At 41.2% G+C, this 22,335-nt stretch overlaps 1 protein-coding gene across 1 annotated transcript in view; it reads left to right on the top strand.

Annotated features, from left to right (window-relative positions):
- The first annotated feature begins 3,463 nt into the window (after nucleotides 1-3,463).
- LOC126215310 (histone-lysine N-methyltransferase 2D-like) overlaps nucleotides 3,464-22,335 on the top strand; it is a 459,193-nt gene continuing 440,321 nt past the window's right edge. The window contains exons 1-2 of the mRNA XM_049941991.1: nucleotides 3,464-3,726; nucleotides 12,993-13,160. Of these exons, the coding sequence (XP_049797948.1) occupies nucleotides 13,001-13,160 (160 nt within the window). The 5' untranslated portion in view covers nucleotides 3,464-3,726; nucleotides 12,993-13,000. The remainder of the gene's footprint in view (nucleotides 3,727-12,992; nucleotides 13,161-22,335) is intronic.

Genomic DNA, 22,335 nt, shown 5'->3' with positions numbered 1-22,335 from the left:
CAAAGAATTTTGATTTGGTTTTTGTCTCTTTCTCCTGATAAGCTTTCATATTTGATTATATTTCTGCATGCTGTATTTTCTCACACAGTGGAGGTGAGTACGCTCATACAACATTATGCCTTACAACACTATAACACCTGGACCATTAAAATGATCTTGCCTGACAATGTTCCTGGGTTCATTACACTTTTTCTCCTCTTGTCACATGAGGGCATGTGCAGCATTTTCGAACACGATCATTTTAGTGGTCCAGGCGTTATGGTGTGCGCAGGTATAATTTTGCATGGGTGTGCTGACCTCCAGATTCTTTAATACTGTACACTAACTTCTCATCCCTATTGTGTCAATGTACTCCTGTCCCAAGTGTGTCTTTTTAAAGGCTGCATTCGGCTCTGACTTCATCTTTATCGATGATAATGCGTAGTCGTATTGAGAATCTCTTGGCACATGAGGATATTCAGCGAATGGACTCTCCTTCTTGTTTCCCCAACTTAAATTCCACCGAGAGCGTGTGAAATGTAATGGGCAGACGTACTGCAGCACATCCAACAAGCATCTAGCAGATGGAGGACCGGAACACCCAGCCACAAGAACTCCTATACAACGTTGTAGCGAGAGTGAGAGCATGTTGCGTAAGATGCCTTGCGTTTGTGGTGCTCACGCACTATGTAAACAACCAGGTAATCTCCAGGGAACCATCGTGGATCACAGTGACTTCGTTGTAATTGTTGTCTTTGAATGTTCATGTCACACGTATTTCTTTCAGTTATCTTGTGCATTGTACTATAACATTCTTCCTGCGTATCATCCAAGTAACATATCATGCAAAAGTTACTTTCCATGAAACTAAGTAACCAACCTGAGAGGTGAATGGATCTTTGACTAGCATGCTTGATTGGTTGGTTTGTGACCCATATATCATATCAGGGATGCAATGGAAAGATGTATACATACATGCCAACATCCAACCAGCGATCTTGATAGACTGGCACAGCATATGTTTCAGGCATGGTAAGAAATTCGTCAAGAGAACATTTGGAGGCTGTTTTCTCCCATGTCACAGCGAAAACAAAACTGTATTCGTGCCTGTGGATTTCACTGTCGTACTGATTTTGAAATTGTACATCATTTCTGAATCGAATGGAAGTTTAATCATTTAATACCCGTTAAGAGATGAATTGTCATCAAAGTTTGCTAAATATCGTACTGGTGCTTCCTGTTGTAACATTTTCAACTTCCGTCGCATATACTCTCCGAATTATAACTATCCCTCAGAAAAGAAGATGTAACCTGACAACAGCTTTTTATTGACAAACTCTAAATAAAATGCTCGTTCCTGTGACTGCGACGAAATTTGAATCTGGATACTTGTAATTCACTTGCAATAAGGAATGTGGATTTGTGTTTCACGTCCCATCGACGACGGTATCACTAGATACAGGAAATGAAACTTTCGGCTACGTATAGCCCCCATAATGTGCAGATATCATATTACACCTCCCAACTGATCCAATTAGTTTCATGGTTTACAGTGATCTTTGTATTTTTTGCTTTAGACGTTTTTAGCTGAAAAACACGCTTCAGGTTTTGAATCTCTGCTGCCGGCTCAGTTTCATTTGTCATAAGAAGAAAAAGACAACATGTTAAAGCATAAAAAAATCGAATCGCCCCATCTGTGGTTGATGTGAGACTAATAAAAAATCTGGCACCTTTGTAAGAATGTGTATAACATGTAAATGAATAACTAAGAACAAATAAATAAAAAGGCGAGTTAAATAAATCCTTCGGATTCATCTACGTTATTTCTTTACAATCTTTAATAATTCACCCCAGTTTTACTATAATCAGACTCACATTGCAGCAGCACAAATCTAGTATCAAGTATTTTACTACCCATTGTTTGCTCTACTGAGTTCACTTATAGGCTACAGATATGAGGAGAAGAAAAAGACAATTTTTCTACATGATACAGTCTGCGAACATTATATTAATATAACCAGATGCATGCAACGAATTTTAAATAGTTATTGAAACTGGCTATGAGGAAATAAATATTTGCGTCATGAAAATGTGCCTGGCAGATCTTTTCTGATATGTTCATAGCGGAATGATAGAGCTTTGACAATTGCATGAACAAACTACTGGTATTATCTTTGTGTTTCTCTTCACGAACAGGTAGATTACATTTATATAAACGACCGTGATGGAATTTCAGTATTTCAAATATGAAACCTCAGATTCTTTCCGTATGCAATACGTATTGAAAGATTCCTTGATGATGTGAATAGACTTGATTCATTCTCCGCGTGAAGAAGATGGAAGGGATAATAACAGAAAAGGACATTAACTGCGTTTTTTTTAAAAGAAATCATTCCAATATCGTCTTAAGCGATATAGGGAAACCACTGTAAGTATAATCAATGTGGCCGGACGGGGCATCCTATCAATTAAGAACACAGTATCTTAACATCATGTTCGCGTTTCTGGGCGGTACAAGCTGTCGAACTGCATTTGTCAGCACAAACAGCTTCGCAAGTTTCTAAATAGTAGCTGATGCCAGACACGCGCTAGTTACATTGCAATTAGATCATAGCAGCTAATTGAATCAGAAACATAGATTTCACTTTGTTGGATCGAATATCGCAAAATGAATCTTGCCGTACGTTTCCTGAACGAATTGTAAAGTTCGTTGTATAAAAATCTTAGCGCGGAAAATATGAACAAATTAACAGTTGCGTACCTATAGTAAAACATCAGGTAATTGAACCAGCTATTAAGAGGACACTTACATTGTATTTTAATGTTCCTGTAGAATTCTGCAGAGACGCTTTGAGCCATTTGTTCAAATATTTCGCAAAAATCGTTAATCCCATAGCCTATTTAATTTTCCCTGTGTCATGATAAAAGATATAATATTGCGAGCACGTTAGAATAGTTTGCAACGTTAAGTATCTTTTATGACAAGCAATGTGGCATTTACTGAATATTTATCTTCTGCCAAAAATAATGGACATTAACCTTCCAGCCCTGTAAGCACAATTTTTTTCCTTGCTGTAAATGTCGTGTATTGTTTACGTTCGTAGAACTCCAAACCAACGACAGCACATTGCTATTGAGTAATTCGAGTTTCCAATACATGTTATAAGCGAATTGCACTGCATTCCAAAAATAGTACCGAATAATGCAAAAAAAAAAAATAATAATAAAAGGTGTACGTCAAAAATTAGTTGAGTATTGTTATTGTTCAGTGTAATTCTGTTAAAATTTGATTACCGTTTTGTAAACCGAAAAAGTGTGCTATATGTATATAAAATTTCAGTAACACTTAACTAAACGTAATAAGAAATTAAATATTTCCTTATCTCGTACATGGTTAAGTTTCCACTATCGAAGTTTCTGCCAGTAGACATGTTGTTTTCTGGTCTACACGGGTAGCAATCAATGAAAGTAGTATACACTTTGTAATGTACATTTGCTATGTTGTTAAACTTTACCGGTGTTTATAGTAATTTTTTAGTAGTTGCGAGTTAGTTATGTGTGTGTAAATAATATTACAATACCAACCATTCATTGGCAATTGCTTAGTGAATTGTTTGAAGTGTTGTGTAAGTTTCGATGTGCATACGGAGTGCAAACTATGACCGCCCCAACCGCAGAACGAGGCTGCAATTACATTCCCTTACTGAACGGCTATCGGATACTCGACATATGAATAAGTAACGAGAGGTAATACATATATTATCAGTTTACTTGCTTGTTTATTTGCAGTATTGTTTTATTACCAGTGTGGACTGTTACCTTGCATTAAACGCTACAGTAACTTTAAATGTCTGCGAGTGTAAGACTGGAAAACTGTACAAACTTACATCATACTCTTTACAAAAAATTAAAGCATTTAATGAACAACGTTATCATTTTTAAGTTGAGTCTGATACCCATCTTAATACAGGTACGTATTTGAGACAAAGTAATTGTAATGACGCTGGTTCTTTGGTATTGTCTCGCCGTTAATTTTACCTGGCGTAATAAAATTTCAATTTTCTGATTATTTTCTTACATAATAAAAGCAGTCTCGCGTAAATGTGATTGTAAATTGAATGTAAACGCACTTGCAGAAATCGCAAGTGATTATTTCGGAATTGCCGTGGACGATTTACAACAGTCACACAGAAACTTGCGATAGTTGTACCATATAAACCGCAAAAGAAATGGAAAATATGCAGCAGGTAGACGTTTAGGAATTTATGTTGAAAACTTATACGCGTCTGCCATCGTATAGTGTTCTGTTTCTCACTAACTCGCTCCTCATAGGCAGGAGTACTAAAATATAAACCGTATCGTTTATTCATTTTTTGCTATCGAGAAATAACAGCACAGTTGCATTTTTCCATCACATAAAATTAGGAAGTCGCTGCCTGTGGTCTGTTAACTTTTTCGTCTCGATTTTTACATATTTTATGTACTGCCAGTAGTATTTGTTGGTCTATTGTGGTTCCTAATTGTTTGGATTCGCACATGTTGCGTAGCCAAGCAGTCTATTCGTATAAAGAAAACAAACGTAAATTTGTGCTGAGGGATGACGACGGGTGGTGGTTGTGTGCCCCTGCTAGAGGAACCATGCCAGCATTTCCCTAAAGGACAAGTCATTAATCTCTCCTCCCAAATGTAAGTTCAGTATCGTAATACATGTACTAACCCAATCGGTTTGTACCTAGTGTGCAATGCAGATTTTGTTAAGAATCGTACATGATCTTGATTAACAAAAAACAGGACGTGTGAGATGTCATCATGTATCAAGTTAATTGTTGTTTATATGATAGACATACTAACTGATAACCGTATGTGCAAATCGAATTGAAGAGCCGTATGTGGTCATTAACATTTGTGATCAGTGAAACTACATTGATGCTCCTAGTGTTGTGATTTAAGTGTGGGGAGGAAATGCAACCGGTAGTTGTTAATGTAAGAAAGAAAAGTTTGCCATTCACCATATGACTAGAATATTTATGTGTATTTGTCCTATTATTGCCATGGATACTTATTAATTTATTTATGTTGAAAATTCTCAGTGGATGAGAATACCATATATGTTTTCCCTACTTGTCAGCATTTATGAGCACTATTTCCGGACCTGCTACCCGATTTCCTGGATTTCACTAAAAGATTTAGTGTCTATTAACAAGAACACTGCCATAACAGATAAAATTTAAACTCGTACTGAGTGATCAGTGTATAAACTTGAAAAGTATCACACTCCAAACTGATCTAGGCCTATGCAGCAAATAGCTGGCCATATGTAAAATGTGTATGTAGTAGACAAAATATGAAATTGCGTGTTTGATTGCTTTATGAAATACATTATGCCCTTGAATATTACCTGACTGTTCACTAGATAACAAAAGGTATAGCATATTCTGATTATATACACAAAACTAGATTTTTACATACATGGTGGCAACTTCACCTCGCAATATCTACAACTTAAAACATATTCTTTCAGCTCTGAAGAGCAGCAAATGCTTCACCAAAGTGCCAGCAACAATTCTGCAATGTTGGGTATGGTGTACTAATAGGAGAGAAACAAATGTGCCTCAGAAGTGACAATTGTATCTCAGATCCTGTAAATTATATACTTGTTAGATTAATACAGTTGTTTAATGTTTATAAAATACTATAATGACCATTCTGTGTTTTAATTCATGTGCTCAGAATTAACAAGCTTAATGCAAACCATCCACCGTCTTTGATTTGTAGAATCTGCTTTCTAGCAAATTTGTGCTCTCCCTCTCTGGTCTTTTGTGCCATTGCTAAATCAAGGAAGTAGAGCTTCCTCAGATGTATTTTTAGCATAGCAATGGGTTTAGGTGGACTATACAACTTACCAAAAATAGAAAAGGTAAAAAATATTGCTAACACATTTTTAGATTTATTTATTTACTTACTTATGCACTTACTTCTGTCCTTTTTTAAATTTTGTTCTGGTGACAAACATTCCTGTAGTGTAGCACGAGGTATAGGTTAGGTTTTAAGATATCATTTTGCTTGTAAGTTGTTGAAATTAATGAATGTGATTATGAAACCTCGGTTATGGTGACTCCCTCTCCCCCTTGCCCCACCCTTTTTTAGATAAGTTATTTGCATGCTTTATGAAGTAGGTAGCGTTGCAGCTGGAGGGGGAGGGAGCTGAAGAGAAATATCTCTCTGAAAATATAAATTATCTGGTATTTAAATAGCAAAAATTGATTTTGTTTTTTGTTTGTAAAGCTGTTTAGTTTTCTTGGCTATCAGCCAAAACAGATACACTGCAACAGTAGTGTAATGTTAACATTTTTTAGTATTGCTTTGAAGGAGCATATGCGGGTGTTCAGAAGGTGCTTCGATATCACAGCAGAAGAGACGAATGAGAAGTTCCACAATGAAATGGAACTGAGGATTGAGGCAGTGTACACACAAATAATACTCCTCGAGACTCTTCAAATATAAATCTCTCTTTTTTTAAAAAAAGGTGTGAATGTTTCATTTTTGTTTTCTATAAATAGTTTTTGATAGTGAGTGTTAGCTGCGGAATTGTTTCATTATTTCAGCTGTAGTGTTATATTTTGCAACTAACGCTAAGATGTGACCAGAATTGGTGTAAAATGAGCTTTTATATCATATGCTGCAGCTGTCATCTTTCTTCTTTTTCCTGGCTTTATCCTGCATCGTCATGGGGCAGCATGTTAGATTTGGCAATGTTAATGTTAAGCTGACCTTCCTATTACAAACCTTTCCACCTCTCGCACTCCCAGGACAGAATTTGTGTACCCCGTCTGTCTCATTTAAGGGATAGTACTGAAAGTCTTTGGAACTGTTACTAGAGAGGCGAAGCATATAAACGCAGAGCGGAAGGTGCATAAATCTCTGAATAAAATCAGATCAATTTTAGATATAGTGATGACAGTGTCTGAGAAGCAACGGAAAGTTTCAATTATCAGTTCACTGAGTTTGGAGGATAAAGATGTTACTGACATTACTGAGATATTATGTAAAATCATTTCTTGTCTATTGTATGCAAGTTGAACAGTTAGTGTGCAGTACAAATTTCACATATTTGTAACTGAAAACCATTCTGAGGGAATGACTGAAAAAAATGAATTGATAAAATAATTCTGTGACTGAAGTATGAGGATTAATATTGTTTTATTTAGACTATAGTAGAGATGGTACTGCTGTTACCAGCTGTTGGTTGTGAAGTGCAAACAGCTGCAGGCGCAAAAAGTAGTTGCCTACAGAGTTGTAACAATACTAAGGTGTTGCCATAGAGATAGTTACAAAATCACATTATGTTATTGGTTGAGATAGGCCCGCAAGGCTGACGGGATGGCCCTTTGCAACTGTCAGGGATCAGCTTAACACCAATTCAACTATAGTACCATCTGTGAACAAAACTCAACCAATTGTATTTACAAAGTAATGGAAATAAATTTTTGTATATAATTAATGAGAATTTATAAGTGTGCAGATTCTTAGTTATTACCTCAACGCTATGCAGATTTTTAATTTTTAGTTGAACACAATGAAGAAAAGAGTAAGAAAGAGTGAAGGTTGAGAGAATTAAAGACACATACTATGAAAATAATTATTTTACAATTTAGCTATACATAACTTCAGCATAACTATATTTTTCATAAATATTTTTTTCCTTATTTGCTAAATGATCTTGTTCGCTATGATCAGAAATATAAAAATTTAAACCATTGGAAGGTCGAACTCCTCTTGATGCAAAATATAACAAAATGTACATAAAAACTGGTTGCCAAAATAAAATCTAAAGTTCACGAAGCAAAGTTTCATTGGCCTGCTTGTATAATTATTAACATTAACAATCAGTAGTTCAGTTTTCGATGCTCACTTGTTAATTCCATTAACTAGTGCTTCTTTTGTAATTTTATTTCTAATACGAGGAATAATGTTATTAATTTCTAATTGTGACTTATTTCGAGGTAAAGCACTTAAAATTGTACTGGATAGTAATTATTAATTTTTTAATCAGTACCACAAATTTTTTTATCATAGCCTAGTTGCAATAAATTTTTGTTTCACATGGCAAACCTGTGAATATATCATTATTTATTACGGTACAATCTTTATTTTTTTATGCTTAAACAACTCAGTTTGACATACATTCTGATAAAAAAATTTTCTGCAATGATGCAGAAAGCTACGAATAATCACAGTTTGTGTGAATATTTTATCACAGGCTGCAGAGCAGTTAGACAAAACATATTTGAGCGAGTTGTAATATTAAACTTAATGTAGAACACTGTCACTTACTGTACACTGTTCACAAATCTTTTTCATAAAGTTCATTAAATTATAACTCTTTCTGGATTAGATCTAAAATTTCTGTTTCAGTAAATTCTGGCATTAATGCTGGAGCAGATAATCTATGCAATTGACATGTCAAATTCTGACCAATCTGAAATCATCAGTTTCTGATAGTGCTCTGTTATAAAAAAATTCTTCACCATAGCCCCTTACAAAATCTTCCAAATATCTATTCTAAATTAAAACCACAGTGCTAATGCATCTGTTGGCAGTTTAGTGCACAAATTACAGCAAATAAATGGCGCATTTGTTCAGTTCCTTTGCTTCATTTACACATTCTCATCATTTGTCACCATTTGAAACAATACTAGTGTAACAACCTCTCATATTATAAATATGTATGTATGTATGTATGTTACATCCCTCCCACTCCCAGGACAGTATTTGTGTACCCCGTTTGTCTGTGTCCATGGTGTTCAAGTGAAGAGCAAAAAGTATCCAAAATGTTTGTGAATCCTGTGTGTGAGCAAGAGCATGGACAAAGTATTCACATAGTCAGGTGTAGGAAACTGTCTAAAAAGTTCACACAGGCCTTCATCATCAATCTGTCAGGCTGATTTGATACTCGGCTGGCACACCTGTCCAAATCCCAGAAACGATGCCTTTATGCGTGCAGCTATCGTGGCATGTCCACTGTAATTGTATTTTAAAAAATTTACATCTGTTTTAAAGTTTGAGAAAAAAGTAAAATGAACTAATAACGAACTAACATTTTGAGTAATCATAGAAAAACCATGTATACACAATCTCTGAATAAACTCAGATCAGTTTGAGATATAGTGATGACACAGTCAGGGAATTATTAGTTCAATGAGTTTGAAGAATAAAGATGTTACTGACATTACTGAGATATTATGTAAAATCTTCTGTCATCCTTTCTTGTCTATTGTAGGCAAATTGAACCATTTTTGTGCACTACAAATTTCAAATATTTATAACTGAAAACCATCCTGAGGGAATAACAGAAAAAAAGAAGAAAATAGGGAATTGATGAAATAATTTTGTGACTAAAGTATGAGGACTAATACGATTTTATTTAGACTATAGGAGAGATGGCAGCACAGTTACCAGCTGTCGGTTGTGAAGTGCAAGCAGCTGCGGGCGCAAAAAGTAGTTGCCTACAGAGCTGTGACAATAAGGCATTACCATAGAGATATTTACAAAATCACATTATGTTATTGGTTGAGGTATGTCCACAAGGCTGCCGGGCTTTCCCATTGCACCTGTTAGGATCAACTTTCTGCAAAATTGTCATAAATATCATTAATTAGGCATGTTATTTTTATCACGGACTAATTGCTGTGATGTTTCTGTAAGATTGTCACCAAACAGCAATCATTTCCTTTCATCATCATTACCAGTTTGTTTCAATAAGAATCAACAAAGATGAATTAATGTATTGACTACAGTTATTGTTTGCTGTAACATTCAGCACTGAATTTTCCAATATTGGAATGGGTGATTTAAATGCATTGTGAAAACTTTTACCTCCAATTGAAAGAACTGAATCTTCATTGCATTGCAACAGCCTTTAGCTTCAATTGACTTAAGTTTCCATGCATCCGTTTCAACTACTGAAACTAACAGACAGGTTATTTAGAGATCTGTGTAGGGATGAATGTAAAAACGATAATTCTTTTGGACGTAAATCTATTATTTTATGCAGTGATTTTCTAAAAATTTTACCAGTCATTCCAGATGGATCATGGGCAAGCTATACTTCAGAATTGCATTAAAAGTTGGAATGAGCTTAATACACTTCATCATGTTGATTTAACTTAAAATATGAGTGCTTCTCCACATGAATTAAGAGCTTATTGAAATTTTGAAATAAAGGAACCAGAATGCACGTTAAATGTGTTATATAATAGTGCTATTGTTTTCAAAGTTGTAACTGGAATCACACAGAACAAGCAAAATTTGTTTCCACATATAAATATCTTATTTCAGAACTATTTTATCTTTTGAGTTTCAAAGAAAACATTTCCCAATTATTTCTGCATTTGCAATTACCATTAATGATTCTCAGACACAAACATTCAAACAGTTATTATAGTGGTTTACAGTGTCTCATAAATATGTATTACACTGGAGAAATAATAATAATAATAATAATAATAATAATAATAATAATAATAATAATAGTTTTTTCTTCCTTTCTTCTATACAGTTTCCACCACGAAATAGTTATATCTGTGTGAGAATATATTAATTCACTTCATTAAGTGAATAAATTAGAACATTGTGGAATTAAGTTGAAGCCATTCATTTGGTTTGAGTCTTTAACTGAGCAGTAGTCAGAATAATGTTCCTGTATAGTTAACACATAATGGAAAATATATTAGTAAGTTACTGCAAACACCTAAGATATAGTTGTGTCGGGTGCTCCTCTTCATTATATATGAAGACCATTTCTTTTCTTCATAAAGAATAATTATGTGATTGCAAATGTAGCCTGTTTTGTTTGGAGATGAAGCAAGAATGATTGTTATAAATTTGGACCAGAAACTGAATTATATTGCATATATTTTCTTGGAGAGAAGCAACTCTTATTGGACAGGTAATAGCCTATTAATTGCAGCAAAACACAGTCATTAGTAAAATACAAGGGACTAGATTTATGGGATTGAAGAGAGTAAAGTTGTAGTGGAAGGTCCACAAGCTAAACATATTAGTGCCGAACTCTGTGCAATTATGAAAACTGTAGATCAGTTGATGTATGATCACAGATTGAAATTCGCCACACACTCTGATTCCCTCGGTGCTTCACAGACCACCTGGCACATCCAGTTTTCCTTCTCCACTTACAAAGGCAGTGTGTTGTTTGACCTCGTACATAATTGTTAATTAGGGTGTTAGAGTGACACATCCAGTTATCATGTAAGTGATCAGCTAGTCACAGTTACACTTTGCTGTCTTTTCTGGTCTTGTGTTCGCGTTTTAATCGTAGCCTATGTCTTAAAACACAATATTAACAGTTTTTGCTTTCATCTGTGTGAGGGTGACCGTGTATGCTAATGTGAAGAATAGCAAATGTGATTTTATGTAGCTTTTGGCATCTCTGCATTTCAGTTTTTACTACATCAATGTAAAAAGTATTTGAAGGGGGTCTGTAACATAGATGTCGAATGCCCTAAGTAAACAAACGGCAGCTGTTATGGATGGCACATATTTGTAGCCTACTCCAGAAGAAATACAGGTACATTTCTAATAGTATGAGCAGTAAGTATCAACTATACATTGCTACTTTGTCACTTGGTGTTCTTTCATCCATTGATGTCATAATGGATTATGAGTTTTTTTTAGATGAAAAGTGAGTCATAGCAACTATACGTGATAGTTAACTCACGTAGCTCAGGTAGATGTCCGGTTGATAAGCTGAGTATGCCACAGCAGGTTGGCTGACAGCACGAACATTCATAAAAGGAGCACCCATTCGGTGGACACGAGACGGAGGAGAAGTCTCCGTGTTGCGATAACATTGCTTTCTAGTGTTTGATACTCTGCATTGTAAATGTTCAAAATGTGATGGCTGTTAATGATAAACAATGCATCTGAAACTCTAGCTACAGGATTTTCTTGTGACAATCTCCTTTTCCTTGCAGAGTTACTTCAGGTCCACGGAATGTTTCTGTGAGGATATAACTCGTTCAAGTCGGAAGAATAATAGACAGTACTGTCCCCAGATCCATATGTTTGTAAGTCCCTAATGTGTATTGAGAAGGACTAAATTGTTCCTGTTGGCAGGTTACAGACTTGTTTATCTCATGAAGCTATCCCAATTTGGATTTTATCGGAATTGCTCTCTCCTGTTGCTGTCAACTGCCACGTTGTTCTGTCATTCGATCAGTGTTGCAGTTTTGTGTTTCTTCGTTGTGTGATACTAGATGAACACACTATTGTAGATGGAATTTTCCTTTTTGCTGTGCTCCCACATTCCAATATTTGTCAGGTTTGTGTGGCATTTGCTTTTGTCTTAATACGTCATTCTCACTGTGAGGTTAATGTAAGAAGACCTACAAATTTCTACTCGAATACCGTCCAGATACATCTCTGGTGAACAAAAAAAAAAAAGTATAAGTGTACATTATCATATTTAGTTCACAGTATTGTAGAAACATCTTCAGAACAATGACAGCCTTCTGTGATGCTCAGATCTTTCAGTCTGTTAGCAGTTGTATCAAGCATTTAATTATTTCTTGCAGATATCCCATTTCTGTTTTACTTCGGACGGCTTTCGCTGTGCATCATACGTTTTTTACATTCTATTATCTGCTATAAAGAAATTGTGCACCCACCAGTTTATCGATTATTTCATTTGTGATCTGTGTATTTGAGGTACATTTACCCTGCTTGATTGTGTTTGCCTTCTATTGGACAAAAAATGTGATTTTAGTATGTCTTAGGAAAACATCTACATTACAGTTACAATTACTTTTATGTAAATTTTGTTTAAATATTGTAATGTAAGGGAGATGTTGCTATCTAACATGGAGATAATAATATGCTAAAGGGGAAAACAGCAAATACGGATTTCAATTATTGTGTCATTTCGATAAGCGACTATTCGGAGCTGTCGAAGTTGCGTTCGGCTACAGTTGACTCACATTTGGACACATTCCTAGGTGGCACCATGGAAGAGGAACAAGGACAATCCAAGCCCGGGTCCCCGCCTTCCTGCGGGGGCGGTGACGAGGAGCTGGAATTGGAGGAAGCGTCCGCGGAGGAGGAGGAAGAGGAGACGCTGTCCCCGCCGGGCAGCCAGACGCCCTCCCAGCCCGCCACCAGCCCAGGTAATAAGTCTGCCAACGTGTGCAGTCACTCCTGGTGTCGCGTAGTACTCGTCAGTCTGTGAAGACGAGGTTTTAGGCATAATGTGATCTGTGTGACTAAATTAATGCCATTGGCGTCTGTTTTTGTGCTTGAAGGCGTGTAATGTACTTCAGTTAAGCAGTAGGGGACCTTATTTAACCGAGGCTACTTGTTTTTGCACGAAGACGAGTAACTTACTTTCTTTCGAGAGTGGGGTTGTCGACCTTTTCTCGTGTTCTTCAGTTCTTGTAGACCCGTTTGAGTGTGTCGACTTGCACTTTAGAGATCACTGCCACTTCTTGCTATCGTGTACCGATGCGAGAGGACTGACCACATCCAGAGTGGTGTAATGTGTTCAAAAGAAAAGGTACAAAACAGCACTGTGAGTATAGTTGTAGTCATTATTCGAGACTAATCTGCAGAGGCGTAAGCACAACTACTCCACTGTTTCGTGAGCTGAAGGATTCCTTGTTCTCAGAATTTCTGTGGCTGTGACAATAGCCAACTCTCCACAGTGTCCTTCAGTTTGTCGTCCGAGTTGAAGTGCTACCCTCTGACACGTTTTTTTAGCGGACGGAACACGTGGAAATCGCAGAGTGTCACGTCCGGGTTGTAGAGTGGAAGCACGAGCAGCTCTCACTTGAACTTGGCTGCTACACTTTGTGCGACCTCAAGAGATGTGTAGGCGTGTGTTATCTTGCAGCAGACTCACTACTTCCGCGAGCAGCCTGGGTCGTTTGCTCTCGATGGGCTCGCATAGGCTGTGGATTGTGTTTCAGTAAATGTCACTGTTAACAGTTTTGCTGCCCTCACAGAATTTAACCAGAATCGGATGTCAAAAATAAAAATAAAAAATGCGTGCTGAGGGCACAGCTTTTTTAGGGGGAGGTGACGATGCCTGCTTCCGTTGTGTGTTGTCCGGCTTTGTCTCCGGCTCAAAGTAGTGGCACTAGCTCACATCACCAGCGACTATCCACTCCAGAAAAGCAGGGCCTTCGTCGTACCGGAACAGGCTTCGCTGTTCTAGCCACATACGCAGTTTGTTTTTCGGTTTGCTGGGGTTGTTCGGAACCCACTATGCGCGCAGCTGTCTCCACTGTTTCGCCACTACCGCCACTGTCACTGCCAGACATTCACAGTGTGGCAAGCCGATCACTTCTTACCAGGTTGTTCACCTTGTTGATGAGTTCAGCTGTGATAATTGTATGCGCCTGACCTGGTCTCGGGTCATCATTCCGACACACTTGGTCTTCTTTAAAACAGGCACACATTTTTCTTACTGGCTTGCCAGACACACAGTCTTCCTCTTGTGCGGTCACCATCCTATGATGAATGTCAGCCATTTTAACCCCTTCTGCAGCCAGAAATCTAGTAACACCTCTCTGCTCCTGAGTCATCGAATCTTGCGATGTGAATTTCACGATCTCAATGCATTCCCTCATCAGATGGATGGAACACACAACTGCCTGCTTCTCTCCTGTGATATGTTGTGCAGGCCCACAACCGTGCCAGATAATACATTCACACTCGTAGATGTCTTGCTACGTACCCCAAAGTGCTCCCCCCCTTCCTCCTGCAGGTCCTGGGGTAAGAATAGGCCCGAGGTATTCCTGCCTGTCGTAAGAGGCGACTAAAAGGAGTTTCACACGTTTCGGCCTTTATGTGACGGTTTCCTGTAGGGTTTGACCTCCATTTTTCAAAATTTTCCCGAAGAGCGAGCCAATTGGGGAAGGGCACCTTACGTGGTGCATCGTGTCCATCGTGCATTGAGATCTTTACCCTACTTTCTCGTCGTCGCATTTCAGTCCTGCTCATTCTCCATCTCTTGGGCGAGGACACCTTCCTGTGTCTGTTTTCCACCGTGCACTGTGCATTGTCGCTTTCTGCGTCGACAGTGACCTCGGACTTCTTTGCACCTGATATCCGCCACAGTAGGCAGTCCGTTGTGGTGGGGCCGCCATGTACCCTGTCGGTTGTAGCCCCCTGACCGCACGGGGATCGCTCTGCTGATGTTTGCGCCGTTAGGTCCCCACGTGTGCCAAGGGGTAGGGATCCATCCCCCTGGGGCATCGGGTCTCCTGGCAATGGCCATCCTGCCAGGTGGCCTTTGCTGTGGCTGGGTGACGCCTGTGGGGAGAGCCCCTGGTCTTAGTGGGTGGCATCAGGGTGGATGACACGCACTGATGTGTAGTCCATCATCTCTTGGTGGTGGTGAGACACCAGCAGTCACTAAGAATTCACGAGCTCAATTCAGCATACAGAACTACGACCCTAAATCATTCCCCTACCTGGCCACACCGTGGGAGGAACTTCACGCTAAGGATGGCAGCGGATCTTATTTTCCTCGGTAACTTGTATTGATTGGGAATCTTTCATGATGATGAAGCCTCAGCTTTTTGTTGAGCATTTAGAGGACAAGTTTGGGAAGTGGAGGGATTGTCCAAATTGAGATCCGCGTCAGTCTTGATCAAAACAGTATCCTCTGCCCAGTCACGGACGTTACTCTTTTGTGAGAAGCTGGGGGATGTTTCTGTAACCATTACGCCCCATAAGAGCTTAAATATGGTCCAGGGTACCATATTTCACTGGGACCTTCTTTTGCAGTCTGACGACGAGCTGCGTGCCAATTTAGAGTGGCGAGGTGTACATTTTGTCCGGCGTGTCCACCGGGGTCCGAGGGATAATCAGGTCGCCACCGGTGCCTTCATCTTGGCTTTTGAGGGTGATACATAGCCCGAGAAGGTCAAGGTGATGGTCTACTGCTGTAATTTAAAGCTCTATATCCCCGATGTTATTCAATCTGTATATTGAGCAAGCAGTAAAGGAAACAAAAGAAAAATTCGGAGTAGGTATTAAAATTCATGGAGAAGAAGTAAAAACTTTGAGGTTCGCCGATGACATTGTAATTCTGTCAAAGACAGCAAAGGACTTGGAAGAGCAGTTGAACGGAATGGACAGTGTCTTGAAAGGAGGGTATAAGATGAACATCAACAAAAGCAAAACGAGGATAATGGAATGTAGTCAAATTAAATCGGTTGATGCTGAGGGGATTAGATTAGGAAATGAGACACTTAAAGTAGTAAAGGAGTTTTGCTATTTAGGGAGCAAAATAACTGATGATGGTCGAAGTAGAGAGGATATAAAATGTAGACTGGCAATGGCAAGGAAATCGTTTCTGAAGAAGAGAAATTTGTTAACATCGAGTATAGATTTAAGTGTCAGGAAGTCGTTTCTGAAAGTATTTGTATGGAGTGTAGCCATGTATGGAAGTGAAACATGGACGATAACCAGTTTGGACAAGAAGAGAATAGAAGCTTTCGAAATGTGGTGCTACAGAAGAATGCTGAAGATAAGGTGGGTAGATCACGTAACTAATGAGGAGGTATTGAATAGGGTTGGGGAGAAGAGAAGTTTGTGGCACAACTTGACTAGAAAAAGGAATCGGTTGGTAGGACATGTTTTGAGGCATCAAGGGATCACAAATTTAGCATTGGAGGGCAGCGTGGAGGGTAAAAATCGTAGAGGGAGACCAAGAGATGAATACACTAAGCAGATTCAGAAGGATGTAGGTTGCAGTAGGTACTGGGAGATGAAGAAGCTTGCACAGGATAGAGTAGCATGGAGAGCTGCATCAAACCAGTCTCAGGACTGAAGACCACAACAACAACAATCCCTCCCCCGATGCGGTGCTTTAAGTGCTGGAAGTTCGGCCGTATGTCTTCCTACTGTACTTCGCGCGTCACATGTCGAGATTGTGGACACCCTGGACTTCACATACCAATACTCCATGTGCCCCGCCTCCTATCTGTGTCAACTGTGGAGAGCACCATTCGTCTTAGACTAATGACCACAGATGTTAAGTCCCATAGTGCTCAGAGCCAACCATTCGTCTTACTCGCCAGACTGCAAGATTCTCCAGAGAGAAAGGAAAATTGTGGAGTAAAAGAACCTGGACTGGCTGACCTACAGAGGCTAAGAGAAAATTTGAATGCCTGCATCCTGTATGTACGACATTGTCTTATGCTGCCGCTACAACAGTTCTGGCACCAACAGCTCCGCCAATCCCAGTCACCTCTCAGAGCCGGAAGACTACTCCTGCCCCCTTGATGGTGGGGGCCACTTTTCTCCTTGTTGCTCCCGCACCACCAACTTCGGGAGCAACACCCCCCGACTATCGGGGACGTCCGTCCCCACTTCTAAGCCGGAGAAGCGTAAGTCTTCTTCGGCTTCTTTCGCTAGGAAGGGGTCTCTTAAGTCACTCGCTTCCCAGGTTTCTACTAGTGGGAAAGATGACACCCACCAGTGGCTGAAAAGCTCAAAAGCAGCTGGTCGTAGGGCTTCACGCTCATCCTCAGTCCCAGAGACTGAGTCAGTGAAATCCTCCCGGCCAGGGAAACCCGAGGAGCGGCGAGAGAAATCCAAAAAGAAGACCCCTAAGACCAAGGAAATTGCGGTGGCACCCACATCACTGCTACCTATGAGCTCTGCATCTGAGGATGGCGTCCGCTGAGGACCTAGATCTCGCCAGACCCTCAGACAAAATGCATATAGACTACTCGGCAAAAAGTTGGTGGCAGCAGGTGACCCTGAGGTGTAAACTGCCTCATGGAACGTTCCGTGCCTTCCCAGTCTCACGATGACATCATCCTCCAGTGGAATTGCGGCAGTTTTTTCCGTTGCCTGGCTGAGCTACAGCAGCTGTTAAGCTGTACACCTGCTACCTGCATTGCCCTCCAGAAAACCTGGTTCCCAGCAATGGGGATCCCTGCCCTCCATTGCTATAAGGGATATTACAGGAACCGTGGAGACTATAATCGTGTGTCAGGTGGAGTTTGCGTTTATGTCCTAAACTCAGTCTGTAGTGACACTGTACCCCTTCAAACCCCTCTTGACACTGTGGCTGTCAGAATAAGGACAACACAGGAAATAACTGTCTGCAATGTATATCCAGATGGTGCAGTACCCCTGAACGTATTAGCTGCACTGATTGATCAACTCCCTAAACCTTTCTTACTTCGGGAGGTTTTAATGCCCTTCAGTGTGGCTCATGGTAGTTACTCGGTCATTGATTTATCAATTTGCAGCCCAGGACTTACCCTATCTTTCCACTGGAGAGCACATGACGACCTGTGTGGTAGTGACCACTTCCCCATCTTCCTGTCACTGCCCCGGCGCCGGGCCCACGGATGCCTCACCAGATGGGCTTTAAACAAGGCAAACTGGGAAACTTGCACCTCTGCTGTCACCGTTGAATCTCCTCCACACTTTAACATCAATGTGATGGTTGAGCAGGTGACTACAACAATTGTTTCTGTGGCAGAAAACCCGATCCCTCGCTCTTTAGGGTGCCCCCCCCCCCGCCATAAGGCAGTCCATTGGTGGTCGCCGGAAGTCGCCGAAGCAATTAAGGAGCATTGGTGAGCTGTACAGCGACATAAGCGACACCCTTCCCTGGAGCACCTCGTAGCGTTTAAACGGCTCCGTGCCCGCATTCGCCGACTTATCAAACAACAGAAGCAGGCGTGTTGGGAGACATATATCTCGACCATTGGGTACCGTACGTCACCTTCCCAAGTCTGGGCAAAGATAAAATGTCTTTTCGGGTACCAGACCCCAACAGGTGTTCCCGGTGTTAACATAAATGGCGTGTTATCTACCGACACAAACGCAGTTGCCGAGCACTTTGCTCGAGCCTCTGCGACGGAGAATTACCTCCCATCGTTTCGTGCTCTCAAATGGCAGCTGGAAGGGAAAGTCTTCTCATTGACTACACGCCACAGTGAATCCTATAAAGCCCCATTTACAGAGTGGGAGCTCCTCAGTGACCTTGCACATTGCCCTGACACAGCTTCTGGGCCTGATCGAATCCACAGCCAGATGATTAAACATCTCTCATCTGACAACAAGCAACATATCCTCATCATCTTCAACCGGATCTGGTGCAATGGCATCTTTCCGTTGCAGTGGCGGGAGAACACCATCATCCCGGTGCTCAAACCTGGTAAAAACCCGCTTGATGTGGATAGCTATTGGCCCAACAGCCTCACCTACGTTCTTTGTAAGCTGCTGGAACATACGGTGTGTCGGCGGTTGGGTTGGGTCCTGGAGTCACGTGGCCTGCTGGCTCCGTGTCAGGGCGGCTTCTGCCAGGGTCACTCTACCACTGATAATTTTGCGTCCCTCGAGTCTGCCATCCGAACAGCCTTTTCGTGATGCCAACACCTGGTTGACGTCTTTTTTGACTTATGTAAAGCATTTGACATGACCTGGCGACATCATATCCTTGCCACACTGTACGAGTGGGGCCTCCGGGGCCCGCTCCCGATTTTTATCCAAAACTTCCTGTCGCTCCGTACTTTCCGTATCAAAGTTGGTGCCTCCCGTAGTTCCGTCCGTATTCAGGAGAATGGAGTCCCGCAGCGCTCTGTATTGAGTGTCTCAATTTTTAGTGGTCGTTAACGGTGTAGCAGCAGCTGTCGGGCCCTCCGTCACACCTTCTCTGTATGCAGACGACTTCTGCATTTCGTACGGCTGCTCCAGTACTGGTGTTGCTGAGCATCGCCCAACGGGAGCCATCCACAAGGCACAGTCACGGGCTCTAGCCTATGGCTTCCTGTTTTCCGCCATGAAGATGTGTGTTATGCATTTCTGTCAGCGTCATACCGTTCATCCAGAACCGGCACTTTACCTTAATGACAATCCACTCACTGTAGTGGAGACATATTGATTCTTAGGTCTGGTTTTCGATGCTAGTTTGACTCGGCTTCCTCGTCTTCGTCAGCTTAAACGGATGTGTTGGCAGCAATGCCCTCTCCTGCCTCATCAACACCAACTGGGGTGCAGATCGCTCCATGCTGCTGCAGCTCTACAGAGTCCTTGTTCAATCCCGCCTCGATTATGGGAGCGTGATCTATTGTTCGGCGGCACCCTCAGCATTCTGTTTGCCTGACCCATTGCACCATTGCGGAGTTCGACTAGCAACAGGAGCTTTTTGGATGAATCCGGTGACAAGTGTACTGGTGGAGGTTGGAGTCCCTCCGTTGAAGCCCCATTGAAGATCAGACATGCATGACTGCATGCCAGTTATGTTGCACACATTCATAGCTCTCCTGAACATCCTAATTACCGTCTTCTTTTCCCAACCGTGGCGGTTCACCTCCCGCATAGGCGGCTCAGGTCAGGGCTAACGATTGCGCTTTGCGTGCGATCGCTTCTGTCTGAACTAGAATCCTTGCCTGTACCACCTCTCCTAGAGGTCCATTCACGTACACTTCTGTGTTGTAGCTGTAGGCTGAAGCTTCGCCTGGACCTTTCACGTGGCCCTAAGGACTCCCTTAACCCTGCGGCTCTTCACAGTCACAGTCACTTCCTCTCGATTCTTGAAGTGGTCAGGGGCTCTGAAGTAGTTTACACCGACGGCCCGATGGCTGATGGTAATGTTGGCTTTGCGTTTGTCCACAGAGGCCATATCGAACAGCATTCCTTGTCCGATTGCTGCAGTGTATTCACTGCAGAGCTGGTGGCCACATCTCGTGCACTTCAGTATATCCGTTCATGCCCCAAGGAATCGTTTCTTCTGTGTCCCGACTCCTCGAGCAGCCTATAAGCTATCGACTAGTGCTACCCTCACCGTCCTTTGGTAGCGTCCATTCGGGAGTCCATCTCTGCCCTGGACCGTCGTTCAGTGGTGTTCGTGTGGACTCCAGGACACGACGGCATCCCCGGCAACGAACTTGCCGACGGGCTGGCCAAACGGGCTACGCGGAAACCGCTTCTGGAGATGGTCATCTCTGAACCTGACTACGAATGTGTGGAAATCTTCCTGCAGGACTCTCGGAATAAATCAGTTGTCCTCTGCTGGCTCCGCATTGGCCACACTTGGGCGACCCACTGTTAGCTGCTGCGCCTCAGTGTCGGTGCGGCACCCGGTTGACAGTGGCCCGTATTCTGGTGCACGGTCCCACTTTCACTGCCCAGCGATGAAATCTCGGGTTACCGGACTCGTTGCCGCTAGTTTTATCTGACGACGCCTCATCGGCTGATTTAGTTTTACGTTTTATTCGTGAGGGTGGGTTTTATCATTTGATCTAAGTTTTAGCACATGTCCTTTGTCCCTCTGTGTCATCCACCCTAGTGCTTTTAGGGTGGAGGTTTTAATATGTTGCAGAGCGACTGGATTATCCTTTTTATTCTCGTGGTTGGCCAGCCACTGCGATCTGCTTTCTTGTTTTACTCTCTTCTGTTTCTAGCATCACTGTGTTGTTTTCATGTCCTCTTTTGTTCCTTTTACTGTTCTTTGCCTTTCCTTTGTTCTCACGGTTTTTCCTTTCTCTCCATTTTGTGTTATATGTCTCGTCTGTTTTATTCTCACACTTGTAGAAATTGTTTTATTAGGAACAAGGGACCGATGAGCTCGTAGTTCAGTCCCTTGTCCCCTCTTTTAAATCAACCGACCGACCGACCCAAATCGGCATTTGCAAATTTCAGCTGGTCTGGCTGTTCCGAGTGTTTCGTACCTTTTCATTTGAACATTCTTTATATAAACCTTGGCCGTATACTGCCCATAAACATTGTACTGCACAAAAACATTGTACGATTGATAACACTACAGAAAATAAAGTGTAACAACATGGTGGAAAGGTGCATATGCTGTGTTCATAAATGCTTTTAGTTGTAGAGGCAGGTCACGTTCGCCAATGGTGAAACTTATGTCAGGCAAGAAAGTGTAAGTTAGAAGTGCAGCATGTATGCAAAATATGCATATAAGTAGTGTCGAAATGAAAAGGTACGAAACATTGTAACAACCAGACTGGTTGAAATTTGCGTAGGCCGCTTTGGGATAGCTTAGTGAAACATTGAGGGACAAGAAATGTGCATCATCACCTCCCCCTGAAGTATACAAAGCCGTACCATCAGCAAGTGAGCCGACGCTGTCTTCTTCGACATCAGAGGTCCGAAACTCATCAAATTCCTTGTGCACGGAAAACAGTGCAAATCCATTGAGAGCAAACAGCCTGGACTGCTTACGGAAGGAGTGATTCTGCTGTATCGTAATGCACACCCACTTATCTCTGTGGTCACACAAAGTGTAATGGCCAAGTTCAAGTGGGAGCAGGTTGAGCAACTACCCTACAGACCAGACAGTTTTGGTCTATT

The sequence above is a fragment of the Schistocerca nitens genome, chromosome 12, assembly GCF_023898315.1.
Source record: "Schistocerca nitens isolate TAMUIC-IGC-003100 chromosome 12, iqSchNite1.1, whole genome shotgun sequence".
Lineage (NCBI taxonomy): Eukaryota > Metazoa > Arthropoda > Insecta > Orthoptera > Acrididae > Schistocerca > Schistocerca nitens.
This window is presented reverse-complemented; position numbering and strand designations above follow the sequence as displayed.